Below are 18,734 nucleotides of genomic sequence, written 5' to 3' on the forward strand. Positions count from 1 at the left end.
CTTTTCTCTATTATATTCTTGTCCATTCTTAAATCATTAAAGGCGTTTTCCTAAATTATTTTACTAAAAACTTGTAGTGAAGAAATAACTAAGGTATAAAATAATCCTTTTTCTAACTTTATACTTAATACTTATTATATGTACTGACAACGTAAACAAAAAATCGAATTATGATAATTTAAAATGAAATTCAGTATGGTCTTGATAAATTTTTGGTCTTTCAGTTTTGAAATTAAATAATAAAAGTAAAAATCCTATGTGGAACAAATTGAGAAGTTCTGATATAATATACAAAATTTTATGCGGGATCATTTTGTTACTTCGTAAGGCATGCTATTTAGCAGAAGCAACTATACCAACGGCATTATACAACCTGGATTTAAATTAGCACCGTCTTTGTTATTAAGTTTCGGTTGTTTGCCTAATAGTGTACTACACTTTTTCTATTAGTGTCTCCATGTTTTTGCCATATGTACATTAAGTATTCGATTATATTTAAGCTTCAAACAAAAGAAAATATAGAATATTCAAAGGAAAATCAGTTCAACCCATACTAGATTTCATATAACACAAGAAACCAAAACAAAAATAAGTCAAAATTTTCTTTCAGGAAACTATATCAGGATATTGTAATGATAATTGATACAGTAACTACTAAACCCTCTAAAAATATCACCAGTGCAAAACACTGTATACAAGGACGAAGTGTATCGTCTTATGATCATTAACAATTTCCAATCAAATTCGTTTTGTGTTGGTGGTTCACGTCTGGCGCAAAGTGAATTTGTCGGAGCTAAACTTAGTGCAGAGTGCAGACAGCACCCGTCATTGAACATACTCTGTGGCAAAACTCAGTCTGAACGGTGTAAATTGTAATTGAGGTGGTTGTATCTTCATGCCTATAGCTATATATCTTAGGGACGTATGTTATCTTATCAATTGATCCGTGATCGTAAGGTAATTTGTTAAATGTTAGAAGTGGAAGTGGTTTGTGTAAAATTGAAAAATGAATACGCTCAGGTAAGTACAATTTTATTCAGCATAATTAGTGATCTAAATTTTTGATATAATATTTTGGTAGGTAATATTTTTTCTAATGTTTACATATCTTGCAGGTTTTATTTTGTGACCTGGAACGTTGCCACTAAGTCTCCAAGTCAAGACCTGAATGCACTATTGGATTTTCCATCGCAGTTTAATAAACACAAACCATTACCAGATTTTTATGTTATTGGGTAAGGGACACAGTTTCTTAGTTTGAAAACAGTTTAATGATAATGGCCAAGTAATACATTTTTAATTGTTTTGACTGCTTTTCTCACAACATTCAGGAGTCAATATAAGATCTACATTCAGGGGTGTATGCAATGTTTTAGAGATAGATATTTTGGACTCTGTCATGTTAATTTCTGTAAGGTGTCTTGAATTAATATAGTAATTTATAGTGAATATACTGAGCATTTGTTTTGGACATATATTTATTTAAAAAAAATAGAAAGTTTTTACTTCCTTTTATTAAAATCCTGTATTAAAATCGATTTTTTCAAATTTTAAAAAATTAATTTACTTATAAAATCGCAACACTAATTTCAACTCTGCAAGGGTTGAGCTAAAGGACAACCAGTTGAATGTTTTTTTGCAGCTTAGTTGCGTTTGATCCATGACTTTTTGACCATCCTTTATAATACATGTTCAGGTAAAAATTTATTGACTCGACAATCATACTATAAAATCATAACTAAAATGTTCAAAGCCTCGTACCATATCTTCAACTTCTGCATAAATGATTTTTTTTGTGTTTTGCGTAAACTATAAGATTTTATAAATATCAACTCACATTTATCCGTAAACTGATTATTAAACTGGATGATAAATTCCTGTTATGACAATAGAAGGATTTTATCCTGAGATAAATTATATCTTCAATTTATTTTAGGTTACAAGAAGTAAAGTCACAACCGCAAAACATGGTCATGGACAGTATTTTCACAGACCAGTGGACATCAACTTTTAATAAAATTCTGTGCAGACAAGGATTTGTTATCGCCAAAACTATGCGGTTGCAAGGCATCGTTATACTTGTTTATACACAAATGAAACATGTCACACGTTTAAGGGATATACAGGCTCAGTATACTAAGACTGGTTTTGGTGGATTATGGGTGAGTTGTTGTAAAATATTATATCTTAATTGCTGCTTAGCTCTTGAAACATGTATGAATAGCTGAATCATTGAACACCATAATACATTATTATTTTATTAAATCTTCATTAACTCATCCATGATGTCGATACCAGTGTGTGACAATGTTGCTCCATTTGTTCTTTGAAGAAGAAGAAGAACGCATCAAAAATCCTGTCCACCTCCATTTTTGTTGGTCTATTCTGATCAGTATGTTGGTTAGGCCTTTGCCGAAAGGCACACTGTAATTAGGGATATTTTATAATTTTAATTTATATATACTAACTTTAAAACTTACAGTAATAAAGGCTATTTTATTTTATTTAATTCATCCGTAATGTTATCGTCTAATTTATTAGTGAAAGTAGTATTTGTATGCCCCTTTAAAAGCTTGCACCTTTTTTTTTTCAATTTTTCTTTGTCTTTAGAAACATTCGTCCAGTTTTTTCCTGCTAGTTCTATTACGATATCCGTCCGTTATTTCTTTTGTCATCCTATGGATGGTCTAGTCAGATTGGATCGCACAGACTCGGTTCATGTGTTATGTGTCAAGCTATTTGGAGTATTATCTAGCGTATGTATTCGTTATACTATCAAACGCTTTTGAAGAATCCTATGTAGTTTGTTGGAGTCCTTGTATTTTGGACCTGGCTTGTACTGATTGGCTGTTGTCAATTTTTGATACTGTTCTGCTCAGTATTATTAATGAAAGCAAGTGATGCATTACGGATAGCAAGCTGATTGGCTCTCTACTTCCTCCCTGTACTTTTTTTTAGGACCATCTACTTGAACTAGGACTGGAAATTTTTGGTTTGTGAGAGCCACTCTTTCTGAAAAGCCCGTAAACTCAACAATATTATTAGAGAAAAATATTTTTATCAAGAATCCTACCCTATGAAGTCCTAATGTTTCAAAAACGTAGCAGAGGCTCAGGAGGAGGGTAATCCTCATATGATTGCTACAACCCATTTTTTATTACGACTAACCAACATCTCAATTCATTTGTCTGTGTTCGACACACGACTTGTCTCAGTCAAGAAGCGCTTTATTTATTGTCCTGTTCCTTTTGAACGAAAGGTGGTGGTTGCATTGGAGTTAATTGTTGCTATTGTATTTTCTTTGTTTTCCACTATGTAGTTGTGTGTGTTTTGTGTATTTTGGAGTAGATTCTACATTTAGAAGTTCCTTAGAATCCTGTACAAACGAAGGTAACATTTTTTTCCTTACCTCTACCCTACTAAGTTCCTGATGGGGGTATTGGGGTACAATTCGTTAGAGCTTCGTAGGGATTTGGCTGTGGTAAGGTTTGGTCTAAACGTTATTAAAAACGAAACGGAAAGCGCATAATTGATGGGGGAAATCATCAGACTGTACGTTCCGGACAATTATTACCGCTGCCGGAAGCATAACCTCTTTGCTGTGCGTTCGGCTCGCACTGTCCAGCGTCAACAAGCTCCCATTCCTCGACTACTCTCGATGCTAAATGGGTTTCTCGACTCTTCACCGGAGAGTGACCTATTTGGTGAGCGTATGGCGGCAGTGTACTCTGATTTGAGGGTATACTTGGAGAGTATTAGGGGTTAGAATAAACTGTGTTTTATGTTATTTTAATTAATTTTGTATTGTATATATTATAGTCTATTTTATTGTGAGTTTAGCCATGTCTGTAATAAATAAATAAATAAATAATTTCCTGAGGTTGAATTTGCTCTGGATCGACATATATTATAGAATTTATTTTTTTGCAGCTTATTTAATTCTTTAAATGTGTCTTTTTTTGTGATTTGGATGGTAATAGTTTCCTTTAACAGTATGACGATCCCTTTTGCTTACTACCAGCTTATCATAACTTAAAAAAATACCATCTTTTCTTGTTCTTTCTTTGATTTAGATCTTTTCCATGCAAGATTTCATCGTTAGGATATAAGAGCTTGTTTTAAAGCAAGATAGGCCTTTTTTGTTTCCTTCTTTCGTGCCAGGTTTTCTTCTGTTATTAACCTTTCGCTTCTTCGCATGGTTTCGTTTAATACATGTATCTTGTTTTTATAGAACTTAGCAGTGTCATTTTCAGTTTTCTCAATGCCATGTAGACATTGTTGTTTCTTGCTTCTTTTTCTAAGTCTTGCACTCGCATTTGAAAGATTTTCACTTCTTTTAGTTTTTGTTTTTTTTAGATCTTTAAAGTACCTTAAAGTCTCTACTTTTACCTCAAACAAGTCTCAAAATAGAGGCATCATTTAAGTATAAAGTGTAGTAGAAGATAATCTAATAAAATTAAAGGCTCCTCAAAGACTACCTATAAGATTGTTTTATTACAGATAGTTCGAATTCTGTAAGGAAAGTTTAGGTGTAGAATTAATTACAGTTTTATATAAATTTATTAATTATTACTAAAGAGGATTAATAAATTAAGCAGACAATTTTTTCAAAATCTTTATTTATTGCAGGGTAACAAAGGCGCTGTAAGTGTAAGATTTAATTTATATGGGTGCTCGTTTTGCCTCGTAAATTGTCATTTGGCAGCCCACGAACATGCACTGGCCGATAGAATAACCGATTGCAACATTATTTTACAAGAACACACCTACGAGCTCCAGGAGACATCAAATATTTTGTTTCACGAGTGAGTATTATATAGTATTGTCTTTTATTTACATAAATGTCAAATGTACAAATAATTATAAGTTTAAATATAATAATACATATCTATAATCCGTTAAAAAAGAGTATTATATATTCGTCATATCAGGAATATGACTCCCATCTCGTCAAGAACAGGTTGCATCGGCTATCTATGGAGCATCAATGTTTCAATTGGTTTATTACGTTTTTCGGGCAATTTTAATTGTTTTGGTAAAAATGTTATAGCGAAAATGTTACTGGCTATAAGTATATAAATTTATTATTTTAATATGTTCGACGTCTTGGTGGACAGAAAAATTTAAAAAATAGTTTGTATTAACGCCACACCAACTTCTTTCTCTTAAAGATTATGTATACAATTAATAAATAGATTAAGGTCGATCTCATTAGTACAACCCTCTTTTGTTTATGGTCAAAATGAAAGAGTGTCCTAGAATACACGTAATCCTAAGGTGTATCTTTTTTAGATCTTTAAAAAACCTTAGTCTATATTAAAGTGATGACTTTTACCACAAACAAGTTTCAAAGTAGGGGCGTTATTGAACTATAAAGTGTAATGGACGATAATCTAATAAAATTGAACTGTCATCAAAGACTACCAATTAGATTCTTTTATTACAGATTATTATATTACAGATATTTTCGAATCCTGAATCGAATTCGAAAAAGCTTAAGGCTTTTGCTGTTGCATAACTAAAAAATAATATTATCATTTTTAATCAACATTCACCGGAAAATTGATTATCCATTATTCAAAGAAAAAGATAAACTCCAGTGTTTATCATTTTAAGTTTGTTACTACTTAGAATTTAGATAAATTTATCGCCCGATTTTTTCGATTTCCTACTTCTTTATCAATCTAACCTTACACTAAATAGAATCAATAACAGCAATCATTTACAATGTACAATCTAACATCAAGTATGTAACTCAGTCTTCGCTTATAAACGTCTGTAGAATTAATGATTCTAAAGGGCGTAGAACGGACGAGAACTGGCAAAAATGATTTTAAGCACATCAACCCTTGTCACATAACATACATCTTACTATGGAAATTCTAGACTAAGTCTAGTCTATATATAGACAGATATTAAAGTCATATTTTTTTACCCTTTAATTTTTAAAACACAAATGTTACAAAAAATAAAATTTTATAAACATTACATTTCTAAGGCTGAGTAAGGCTTAACAAGTCTTCAAAAAAAAAAAAAACTAAAAAATTATTAAATTAAATTAATAATAGTTATTTATTTTCCATTTTTCAGCTGTGTATTTTGGCTAGATGATATTAATTTTCGCCTGGAATACCCACTAGTCTATATATCTAGACAGATATTTAAGTCATAAAAAAATATTTTATCCTTAAATTTTATTTACTATTGTCACTTGAATATGGTGTTATAAATAAGGGATAAATATATTATCAGTACTTATCAACTATCATGATTGCATAAAGTTATCTTTATGTACCTAAAGGTGTGTTGATAAAGTTACCAGGAAGCACTGTAGATAACAATTTTAACAAAATAGCAAGATATGAAATTAAAATAATTGTGAATGGACGAAAGTTTTATCTATTTATATAACCTTTTTCCTTAAGCGGGAGAGACCATGGTCCTGACATACATTCTCGATTAATTTACTTTAATGACAATTAACACTTGGAAAATGATAATTTGGCAATCAACACGAATAAAAAAAGGAAGAGACTACATATATATGCATTACTATAGATTTCGCTTTGTTAATTTTAACGATAATGGTTAAAAAGTATTTTAATTTTGAATAGAAGTATTTTTGAGCTTCGTAATACATTTTTTAAATTTCGGAACTATATAATTTATTTATTTCAGATTATTTTCAGAGTTTTAGTTAAAGTTTAGAACGATTATTTACAAAATATGGTTTGTGCATTTAATATTAATTAAACTTATTTACGAAACTTTACTTAAACAAGATTTTAAATTTGTTTATTTGGATTTTCTCATATTCGTAATTTTTTTAAATATGTAATCTTTTCTGTTCCTAACACTAATAGTAGATAGTAATAATCATAATGTTTATATATTTCCAAAACCAGGTTACATAAGTCAAAGTCAAAACTAATTTATTCATATAGGTAACATAATGTACACTTATGAACGTCAAAAAAAGAAAAGAAATATAAAATGATTCTAATTTTACATTTACTGCCAGTTCTCAAATCAAGGGCGTAGAACGGAAGAGAATAACTGGCATTAAACTCTCCGCCACTCTTTTTAATCGCCAAGTTTTTTTTACACAATGTTTGTAAGGAGCTGCAACCATTACACCATGTTCCATATGACATCTTGAGTAAGAAAACACTTATCCGACCATAGTTTAATAAAAACTGCATTTTAGGAAATTTTCCAGTTATTTTATTATTTATTTATTAAATAATAAAATAACTGGAATTATTTTATTGTTTGCCACCTGTTCAATATAAAAAAAAATTCACCACATCATATTTGCTATATCCACAGTATATAGCAGAAATTTGTTTTTGCTACACATACGTAAAACATTTCTTTGTAGAGGTCATATGTTTTATGAAACATCGCGTAATGATATTTTAATGTATTTTACAAGCTATCTTTTCTTAAATATGTGACAGCTATTGTATACACATATGTTACAAAAAATAATAAACAACACACTTATAATTTCCGATAGCAGACATTTGTTTTTGCTACTCATAAGTAAACAGTGCTTTGTAGACGTCATTATACGATTTATGAAACATCGCGAAATGAAATTTTAATGGTTTTTACAAGCGATCTTTTTTAAATTATATGACAGCTATTGTAAACACAAATTTTACTCAAAATAAAAGGTTATAAATATTACACTTCTAATTTCATATTTTACTAGCAATTGTTTGCTTAAGCAAAACAACGGATTGGCTATCAGTTAGGCACTTCTTCACGGTCTTTAAAAACAAACTAAAAAATCGAAAATAATTAAATTGAATTAATGATAGTCATTTGTTTCCTATTTTTCAGCTATGTATTTTGGCTAGGTGATCTTAATTTCCGCCTGGAATACCCACCTGAGATTAGTCTCACACCGGAGGAAATAGTTGAACAATTGCAGAAAATAGAAAAGGATAAATACGCATCGCTTTTAAAATACGATCAGTTGTTTGCGGTGAAGGAGAGTGGTCAAGCGTTGTCGGAGTTCACTGAGGGTGAGATTCGATTCCCGCCGACATATAAATATGTTATCAACACCTATGATTATGACCTGAAGTAAGTATTGCGCAATTATTTCATGTAATTATTAAACGGGAGGGATAAATGTTTGTTTGTGTAAACAACATGATTATGATTAATAAACCGCCTAATTTATTTTTACATATATTTAAGTCTACCTAGTTTCTCCTTACGGGCTGTCCATTAATCATGTGATGGTTTTTTCACCTCTCCCTCCCTCATGGTGATACGAAGGGGGGGTTTAATACTGAGGTTGCGATGACGCTTTGAACTATTTTTTATAACAGTTGCAAAAAATTAAGCCATAAATCTACGCAATAAATTCGTTGTACGTAGATATGTAGCGACTTTTGCGTTTCCGGTAAAATGTTCTCCGAAGCCTTTTGTGTAATTATACTGAATTCGGGTGGTGTTAATTCAAATAAAATATCGTCGAAACATTTTGTGCAACATACAACTCAACTCGCATGAACATTTTCGGAAAATGGCGCCAACCGTAAAAGAATATGAGCATAGATTTTTTATTCTTTTCTTCACCCATTCTGGGTAGGCAAAGGACGCCCATACAGCCAAGAAGTCTTCAGTAGAATATTTTATTGATATGAAATGAAAAGAAAACAAACCTAACTCATTGAATCCAATCAATAAATCTGATATTGAAACAAATTAGTAGCTTCTTTTTAAAATATTTGCATGAATCATAAAAACTTCTGTGAATTTTTAAAGTAAAAACTTCGTGCTTGGTTCTTTATTTTTAATAGACATTGTTTTGACACTTGGGAAAGAGAACGCTCTCATCCCGAACGCTATACGTCCCTGCAATACGCCATTACATACATACATTTTTGAGCAAGTGTATTAAAAATATATATTATAGCATATTACATGTGCATTGGTCCTTCGACTGCGGATTAGCAAGACTTTCTTCGACACTAAAAACTGGATAAGAATCTTGCAATTCAGTTGTTGGCATTGTTTGTTTTATCAAGCCACTCTCCGTCAACATTTTCGCACACTACACAGAGAAAGAATCTCTCCATCTACCGACCGACCGAAAAAATTAGTACACGTGATATCTTACTAACCCCCCCCCCCCTCCTCATTGTGATATATCCTGATTTTCGCCGAACCCCTTCCCCCCCTTTCTTGATTAATAGACAACCCCTTATTCGCCTTGAATAGATCGCTTGTTAGAAATAAGGCCGCCAGTTGCCTCTTGTTACATAGCACATTGAGGCATGTGAGTCATCATTTATTTTAGAGATTTTGAATTCTAATTTTTTTTAGGAGAAAGCCGTCATGGACGGATCGAGTGTTATATAAGGTGAATGCGGATAATTACGAAAATATAACTTTGAGAGCGGATCTTATATCATATAATCACGTACCACATTACATGGTCAGTGACCATAAGCCGGTGGTAGCACAATTTAATGTAAAGGTGAGTGAATGTTTTGTTGTCTCTTTCATTTATTATAAGTGTGGCATGAGAGTGACAAGGACGTAGAATTAAATTTCTTGTAAGAGTTTTGTGTTCTTAATTTGCTGGTGTGATATATGCTTTCGGTATTTTTTTGTATGCGTGCATGGATTTTTCGAATAATAACTAACAAGTAACAAAACCAATTCCATTTGACTATTTTGTTAGGCGTTTACATAATACTGACAAAAAAAATATGTGCGAACAACATGTTAGTATAATAGATTTATATAATTTAAGTTAGCTGTAAGAATACGACCTAATTAATTTACAATTTTACAAATACAGGAATGAATTAATGAACGAAAAAACGAATGAATAAATAAATATACATTTATTTGTCACTGTTTAAAAAAAAAAATAATTACTATCTATATTAAATCTATTTGAATGTGAGTTTTGAGAAGAATATTAGAAATGCGCAGAAATGTTATTTCATCATAGGATTTTCTATAAATACATACACCGGTATGGTTTTACTTAGCGAATAAAATTTAAGATACGTCACACAAATCAGATTAGTCCTTGCCCTTCTATAAATACCACAAATATTTATCAATACTGGAATACAAAATTACTCATCCGATATCGGTTCTTCACCTGTTCTTAAACATGTTTGCTTAATGGGAATAAATAATATGGACATATATGGATATGGGTACATTTCCGCTCTAGAAATTATTGGAATACAAAATTACTCATCCGATTTCGGTTCTTCACCTGTTATTACGTATATACGGGAAAAATGATTCGGTATACAAATCATATCATAACATATTGTCCGCTCTACGCCCTTGACTTGCGAACTGGTAGTAAATGTAAATTTACAATTAATTTAATTTTTTTGACGTTAATAACTGTACTTGTTTACCTATATGAATAAATAAATATATTTTTGTTTTTTTGTTTGTTTATTAGAATGAAAATTCTGAACAAATATACCGGTTCGATCTCGGCGGTGCACCAATCGACTTTTTATGTGCGAATTTAACAGCGGCTTGTTTTAGTTTAATACATTGTGACTTAAGTGAAAACAAGACCAACATAACTGAAGTGAAAACATTTTTTTTTTGTATTTGGTTTAAAACAAATACGAAAACTAACAAAATAATCCTTTTTAGTCGAAGAAAGTATATGAAGGTTTAATATTTTTACCATAAAATATTTATTTTCACACGTTATCGTTAAGACGCACGTAAAAACTCAATTAACACCTTGAAATTTGTTTTTGCTACTCATACGTATAACAGTTCTTTGTAGACGTCATATTTTTATGAAACGCGTAAAGAAATTAAAATATTCGCATTGAATTATTATAGTGGTATAAAATAAAAACTCGAAACTTGCATGAAGACTCGTAACAATAATTTGTTATATTTTTTAAATTCTTTATTTTACAAAATAATGTAATATATCGCAGTGGGCAGTATTTACATTAGAAATTAGTTACATTAAAAAACCGCTGTGGTTTGTATTAATGTAACCTTAGTCTTATTTAGGAGCGCGACAAATGTATGTAAAAGTAGTTTTTTTAATTTAGAGTTTCTGTTGGTTAGCGGTAGGCTAACTAACATCTGTTTGGGTAGGCTATTAGCCAAGGTATCAAATACCTCAATGTTCTTTGCTACGCTTTTCTCGCCATATACAATATTGTGTGTTCTCGATGTACAGAGCCGAACTTGAATAAGAACACTACAATCAATGCGATAACGTCATACCCTAAAACGCGCTAACGAAGCTATTCCTACTAAAGCCTATGGGGTCTTTCGAATCCCGCAGAAGAGGCCTTTGCACTAGTCGCGACAAAACGCCCATTACAGCCCGAGCTGAGCTGTAAAGGCTTAGGGCCTACAGCGAGATTCTAAACTCAAAATCAAAGTATCTTTATTTATTCATATAGGTAAACATGTACACTTATGAGTGTCAAAAAAAATAAATTACTTGTAAATTTACATTTACCATAAACCATACGCCCTTGGTTTATGGTTTCCATTCCAGCGGGCAAGAAGAACTGGCAATAAACTTTCCGCCACTCTTTTTAATCGTTTTTTGAAACGTTACGATGCGGGGCGAGGATTGAATTATGCGTTATTGTTAATATTATTTTTTACTGTACAACACATAAATGGCAGCTTTTAGGTTCACCGAGTCACCGAGAAACGTGTGGCGTGAAAAACACACGTTTTTTGTGCAATAAAGTTTTTTCTTTTCTTGTAATTTCTAGAAGCGTTATTAAGCCTATTTGCTCAGCAGACAAAACATACTTAGCAGATACACAAACCTGAGATATTTTTATAAAAAATTCTTCATCATTTTCATCAAACTTTGTAGTCCTAGTGTTTTTTTAGTTCCTTATTGCTTTATTACTAATTTTAATTTGTATTCTCCATGCTTATGCCCTAACCCTTGCATGGTAGGTACGTCAGACATTCCCTCGCACGGTGCTTGCCGAAGAACCTGTGACCAAAGTTTCAAGGTCGTCTATACGCATGCGTTCAGCTTTAGTAATGCCCATGAATGATGAAGCTGGTGATTTAGAAACTCCTATCGAAGGAGATGAATTGGATGGAGACATTGAACCCAGCAGTACAGCAGATTTAGTCGAATCTGCTGAAGAGGTGATGCACGCTTTATTTTGCATTTTAGCTTCAGTTAATGACGCATGTCTTTTACGACCTTGTCTTTTTGTTAAGTTTATCCGATTACGTCAGAAATTTTATCATCGAATACTTAGATTTGGTGGATATTATTTGTTAAAATCAAATGTTTTTTAAAGTGCTTAAGAATTTAAGTGCGACTAATGAAATAAAAAATCTTTGGTGTGTTAAATTGTGTTGTAAATGATTATGCTAATGATAGCAATACTAAGTATATTATCATACGAAATAATATAGACATACGAAATTGTAATTAAATTTGACTCATTTATAGAGTCCATTCTTTCAGACTTTATTTCCGATTGTTCTTTATAGTGTAAATAACTTATCTTAACTGGCTTTTAATAGTTTTCGGCATTTATAACTAACAATATCTAGAAATTTGACAATGTACAATTGAATCTAAACGGACTACACATTGCCGGCTGACGCTGACTGATCTTAGAGATTCTTGCCATTTAGAGAAATTAGTTCCAATAGTTTTCTTGTTATGGTGAGGTTTATTTCGGTTAGAGCTAGATTTCTCGGAATTTTGAAAATTATAGTCTGATCCTATTCCGGTTTTTTAATTTGACGATTTAATAGTAAATATATCAGAATGATAATTCTAAATCGGGGGTGGCCCCGAGCAGTGTGCACTCATACGAAGTCGTAGGTTCGAACACCTTCTGTGCACCAATAGACTTTCTGTCTATGTGCGTGAAAGCAACTCGCTCTACACTAAAGGAAAACATCGTAAGAAATCAAACTCGTACAGAAATCTGTAGATCAAAAAAGGAAAGTTTCCCAGTTTATTTTTTTTTTAATTGAGTCGTGAAATTTGAAAACCGCCAGGATTCTATAATGCAAACTTTGCGTGATCAGAAACGCCGACCATTGAATATATACAAATTCTATATATAAATTGGTTTTCCAATGTATTATTGTTATCATTTTCAGAGTTTCGCGGATTACACGGAGAAAATCGTGGAGTTTGCGCCAATTTCTCGTATATGGTACATCGGTGATGCGGACTTTAGAACGGAGTGTACTTTATCTCATGACGTCGAGATCAACCAGGGTGATTGGATTGGTATTTTTGATGTAAGTATTATAAGAAATTAAATAACGTTCCCAACTTTTCCAGGCTTTCTCATAGATGGCGTGGTTTACATTATTTTACTTAAAAGTCTATTAAATTAGTGGTATAAAAAAACAGTAGTAATATAAATATAGTTTTCTTTACGTTAAATATATTCTGTTACGTTTAAATCAACTGTAGAATGTACAAATAAATAAATGAGAAACAATATTTTGGATAATGAATTTAAAAAACATTGCTACAAGGATGGTTTTATTATGATACGTGGTCTAACGTTGCGTTGTTACCATGGTTACCATTATTTATATTAAACTAAAGCTTGGTAACAATAAACAAACTCTTTAATAGATAATAAAACACAAGGCCGAAAGTCTCCCGCATAGCTCATTATTTTTATGTGGTTCCTTGATTTATTTTTTATTTTTTTTTATAGAACAGGGGACAAACAGGCTCCCCTATTGTTAAGTGATACCGCCGCCCATCGAAATAGTATAAAAGACGATATAGTATGTTATTTTACTATATCGTCTCGGGCGCTCAATTTTTTCCTTTCGATAGAGCAGATTTTAAATAAATCTCATTCTCATTCTCATCATCATTTTTTTATATGCATTAGTTCCTCAGTAATTCTCGTGTTTGTTGTTGGGAATGTTTAGGGCTCTAATCTAAGACATGTTCCAGCGGTCACTTTTTACTAACATTTTTATTTTAGGCGAATTTCCATAGTCTAGACGACTATATAACATATGACTATGTAAGCAAAGTGGGTATTCAAGAAACGCCTCACGTCGCTGGAGAGTCTCGGACTATAACGTTGAGTTTTCCCGTTGGCAGTGGGGTTAGAACTCCCGGATTCTACAGATTCATATACTTCAGCCAACCGAGTAATGACGTCAAGAGTGTTTTGGGTAAGTCAAACTAAAAACAGTTTCTTCGTCTTTTGAACTACTGAGACACTAAAATATGTAAAGGTAAAATTTTAGGGATTTAAAAAATCCAGCATTTTAGTTTATTTGTTAGAAATATGGAATCATATTTATTCTTATGACTTATTACACAGTCATATAACTTTAAGTAAATAAAAAATCAATAAAGATGTTTTCCGTAAAATTAATCACTATGCACTATCCTAGATATAGATATAGCCTATATGAAGTTATATAGTCTGGACTATATACGTATAAATAGCTCATTTTCTTTTGCCGATAAAACTAACAGATTGCTGGGAACTTCGGGATGCATTTACACGTGAAAATCTATACAAATAATATTTATCATTTAATAAGTAAGTTATATTAAAAAAAAATAAGTTGCCAATTCCTACAACTCGATTTTATATGAAAATTAAAAAAAAAACTGCTTTGGATACTTAGCTAAAGTAAACATTGTGATTCCAAAATTTTTTTTCGTGTTATGAAATTATGTGTGTTTCTATGCTCATCTTGACATGGTTATACTCAATTTTTTCCTTCGCAAAACGTTATGATCTTCTGGAACTTTTACATACATATAATTTTTATACAAATTACCGAGTCCCCGAGTGCCACACATTTTTCTGTTTAAACAATTCTTTTAATTTTTTCTAATTAAAACGCCATTAGCCCGGCCAAATCATCATAGCTTTAATCTCAAATTCCACATATCTTATATATAAAATTCTTGTGTCACGGGGTTAGTAACCGAACTCCTCCGAAACGGCTCGACCGATTCTCATGAAATTTTGTGTGCGTATTGGGTAGGTCTGAGAATCGAACAACATCTATTTTTCATCCCCCTAAATGTTAAGGGTGGGTGGCCCACCCCTAAATTTTTTTATTTATTTTTTACTCAAAATTTTTCGTTTTTATTTTTTTACGATACACCATACAAAAATACATGCAACCCTAAATTTTCACCGCTTTAGAATCATTCCTTATGTGTTTTTTGTTAATTATAAACTTTAATTTTTTGGCACAAAAACATGGCAAAACAACGTTTGCCGGGTCAGCTAGTAATATATAAATATAGACTGTACTAAACTCACTTAGATCATATTACTTTTTTAATCATAATATATGCTTTCGTTGTCTCTAAATTTGGTAAAACTTTTTCTAGGCATCTCCGATCCATTCGAAGTGAGCAGTAAGGAAGACCAACTGGCTTCCATAGACCCATGTTCAGAGGCGTCTGGTAGTACATCTAAACCGATGTCGGCAAACACAGACGTATTCACAGATTTCACAGGCCTCGATGTGGCGAAGCTTTCCCGCCATTTCTCAAACGACCTGAGCATTGACTGACTAAAAACATATCTGTCACCGACAATGAGACGCAAGAACGGGGATGGGTAAAATTATATTTTCTATTTTAAGTTTAATATGTTATTGTAAAAGCTATTATATTGCCAATTAATTTGCCATATTAGCTGGATATTTCAAACTGTTGTATGTAGTTGTACGTATATGGTCGTGTAATTTAGAACAATTGAAACCTTGTTTCAAGAGCTCTAAGTTTGACAGCTGTCAAATAATAGGGCTTTTAAAATATTTATGTTTATTTTATCCGTGAGTTTAGAGATTTTATTACTACGTTATCTAAATGTTATTTTATTGTAATGCCTTTTACCTGCTTGACAAAATACCCTCTTAGTTATTAAAACTAAAAAGCATATTGTTTACCGTCTTTCATCTCTTTCTGTCAAATTTTGCACATTCCGATGAAGAGTAGTTTAGTTAAAATTGTACACTGTTACTATCAAAGTAATTCATGCATTAACGGTTAACTAAGGTAAGGTATTATGGTATTAATTATAATAATATGATGTTCATAAAATAACGCGATAGGAATCTATCACGTAATTTGGCAAGATTTTGGAACCAATGATAAAGCTTGGTGGAAACGTACGCGTACGAGTATTTAAGTTTTCACGCGTATGAGTATGCGTATGTCTTTTTAATGGAAATAAAAACAATTAGATTTTGGGTAGAATATAGGTAAAAGTAGTGATTATTCACGATTTTTAGGAAATGTATTTTAGCCTAATCGTTGCTTAGCCTTGTCTCTTTAAAAGCGTGCAATAGATAGAGATGTATATATTTTGTGCTGTACGAGCACAATATAGACAATAATGGAGGTACTTACTATGCGTACTTATAGTTCGGGTACCTGATGTATTATTTCGGTATTAATTTATATAATAAAGCTTATGAGTTGAAATGTAATATATGTAATACATGATTATTTATTCAATGATGTATAATAAGATTACAGATAGATACAGATACATTTCAATTCGTACGCTATGTTACGTTAATTTAAATCCGACGAAATTTTGACATGTATAAAAAATAACTGTAATAATATTATTTATGTCGATTTATATGTCGATTTGTATGCATAGTAGAAATAAATCGTGTAACTTATATGGGAAAACATAGCAAAAAATAGCACACTTCGAATATCTATAATATTGAATTCATTGTCTTTCTTTCTGAAATCTTAAACTACAGGAAATACAATACTTATATGTGTTATATTATTGAAATCTTAAACTACAAACTACAGGAAATACAATTTTGTTTTATGCTATGTTATGCTATAGAAGTGCAATATATAAAAAAACTGATATACAAAATAGGCTTAGCTCTCTAGTTAATTCTCTTTTGAAATCCCACCTTTATGTCACAAAAATATATATCAATACATATTTACTCAAAACTGGTTCCCTTATTCATTAACGTAAATACATGTTTTGTCTCTATCGCACTTATAAATAAAAGATACAAAATTATCTATAAGGTGTAAGTTGATGAATAAGGGGACTTAAGTGGAAAAGAGAAAAGGTACTAAATATGTTTTGTCTCTTTCAGATCCGTATCACTTTGTAAATAAAAGAGACGAAACCATCTTTGATGAGTACGTTTGTAAATAAGGTTGTTGTGAGATTGTCTAAACTAAAAATTTGACCTTTGATCATTTATTGGGACAGTTCATAAAATTTACTAAAATTGTTGATAATTGACTTAAAGTAAAATCACATAAGTGGGGTAATCCAGGGAGCTGATTGATTCTTACAGATCTTTTGAGTTCACTCCAACTCATTCCAGCTTCTTTCACCTGGAATGGTGATTTCTTGCCAAGATGTTTGGGCGGCCATTTTTTTGGGAATTCCAGTTGAGACCTTTAGCAACATGACTTGGATCTCTCCGGTTAATGTGACAACTTACATTTTCAGCATTTAATAGTTGATTGTGGAAGCCTTCTAGGTTTTCTTTAGAAAGTGCTCTCATTTATTATGAGAAGAAATGAGGTTGAATTTGTACGTAATGTGGCGCCACTGAAAGCGTGGTTTATATATTTCATGCATTTTGTCTCAAAGTGCCAGTTTGATATTCTTGTTCATGGAGTACTGTTAACACCTCTGAGCGGGAGCTCCCCAGTACCAGCTTCCACTTGCCCGTACTCAATAAAGAGTACACATCGATGTCCATCGTTCCACAACAGGCGGCAATATTTCCGAACCTGTAACAAAAGAGCACACTAATTCTTAGCATGCTGGCAACGGACTCTGGTATCGAGTTTCCATGTCAAAGTCATTTTATCTATTTTTGTAGGTAACACAATGTACACTTATGAACGTTAAAAAAGAAGTATACATTGAATGCTTCTAATTAAACATTTACTGCCAGTGCTCAAATTAGGGGCGTAGAGCGGAAAGAAGAACTGGCAATAAACTCTCCGGCACTCTTTCTCATCGCATGGGTGGCGAAGATCAGATGAGCCTATCCATTCCATGATGACCTTTTAGCTTTAAAAATAAATAGTTATTTTGTCTTTATCGCTCTCGTGATACGGTAACATATGAACGAGACAAAAACTTTTTAAGCTTAAGAATATTTTTTTTGTTTGAACAATCTCTAAGCTTTAAGAAAACTTTATGTTGGGCATATTTTAGTACAATATTTTAAATGTTATATTAAGGTAATACGGTGTTGTGTTTGATATGGGTATTAGATTTTGTTCCTAGTTTAGATGCGTTAATCATGGCTGTTCTTACACAGATGACCGATTAAAAAAAAAACTGCAACAAAAAATAATAATTATTATTAATATAACGGCGGTATTTTAAGTTCCATATCATTCTACGTCAGTTTGAAATGCGGTGGATAAAAAGAACTGGCAATATGCCGCCACTTTTTTATGTCAAGTTTTTTTTATTGTTTAAAATTATATCAAAGCCATGATTTGTGCAATCCGACAGATTTGCCTTCGAGATTATGTTATCACAAATATTAGTACAAGTTTTGGGCTGTTATGATTTTGTTTTTTTTTATAAGCAACCTAGTGAAAGCAAACAACTATATATATATTATATATCTGTCACAATCTTTAAATACCATTTTTCGTTTTATGTTGTTAAGCGATTATAAGCTTTACCATTAACATAATAAGGTTGCCTTAACGTTGCTATCAATAATTA

At 31.7% G+C, this 18,734-nt stretch overlaps 1 protein-coding gene across 2 annotated transcripts; it reads left to right on the forward strand.

Annotated features, from left to right (window-relative positions):
• Positions 1-870: 870 nt before the first annotated feature.
• LOC110998046 (inositol polyphosphate 5-phosphatase K) lies at positions 871-16,772 on the forward strand. 2 transcript variants are annotated; one of them, XM_045631223.1, is made up of 10 exons: positions 871-1,020; positions 1,116-1,235; positions 1,937-2,162; positions 4,630-4,805; positions 7,849-8,094; positions 9,346-9,499; positions 11,956-12,156; positions 13,135-13,278; positions 13,989-14,184; positions 15,371-16,772. In XM_045631223.1, exons 1-10 carry the CDS (start codon positions 1,007-1,009, stop codon positions 15,553-15,555), a joined length of 1,662 nt encoding a protein of 553 aa, XP_045487179.1. In that variant the 5' UTR covers positions 871-1,006; the 3' UTR covers positions 15,556-16,772. The 2 variants fall into 2 exon arrangements, with proteins under 2 accessions (XP_045487179.1, XP_045487180.1); XM_045631224.1 differs by lacking the exon at positions 11,956-12,156.
• Positions 16,773-18,734: the final 1,962 nt, after the last annotated feature.

Source organism: Pieris rapae, chromosome 14 (assembly GCF_905147795.1).
Source record: "Pieris rapae chromosome 14, ilPieRapa1.1, whole genome shotgun sequence".
In the NCBI taxonomy this organism is placed as follows: Eukaryota; Metazoa; Arthropoda; class Insecta; order Lepidoptera; family Pieridae; genus Pieris; species Pieris rapae.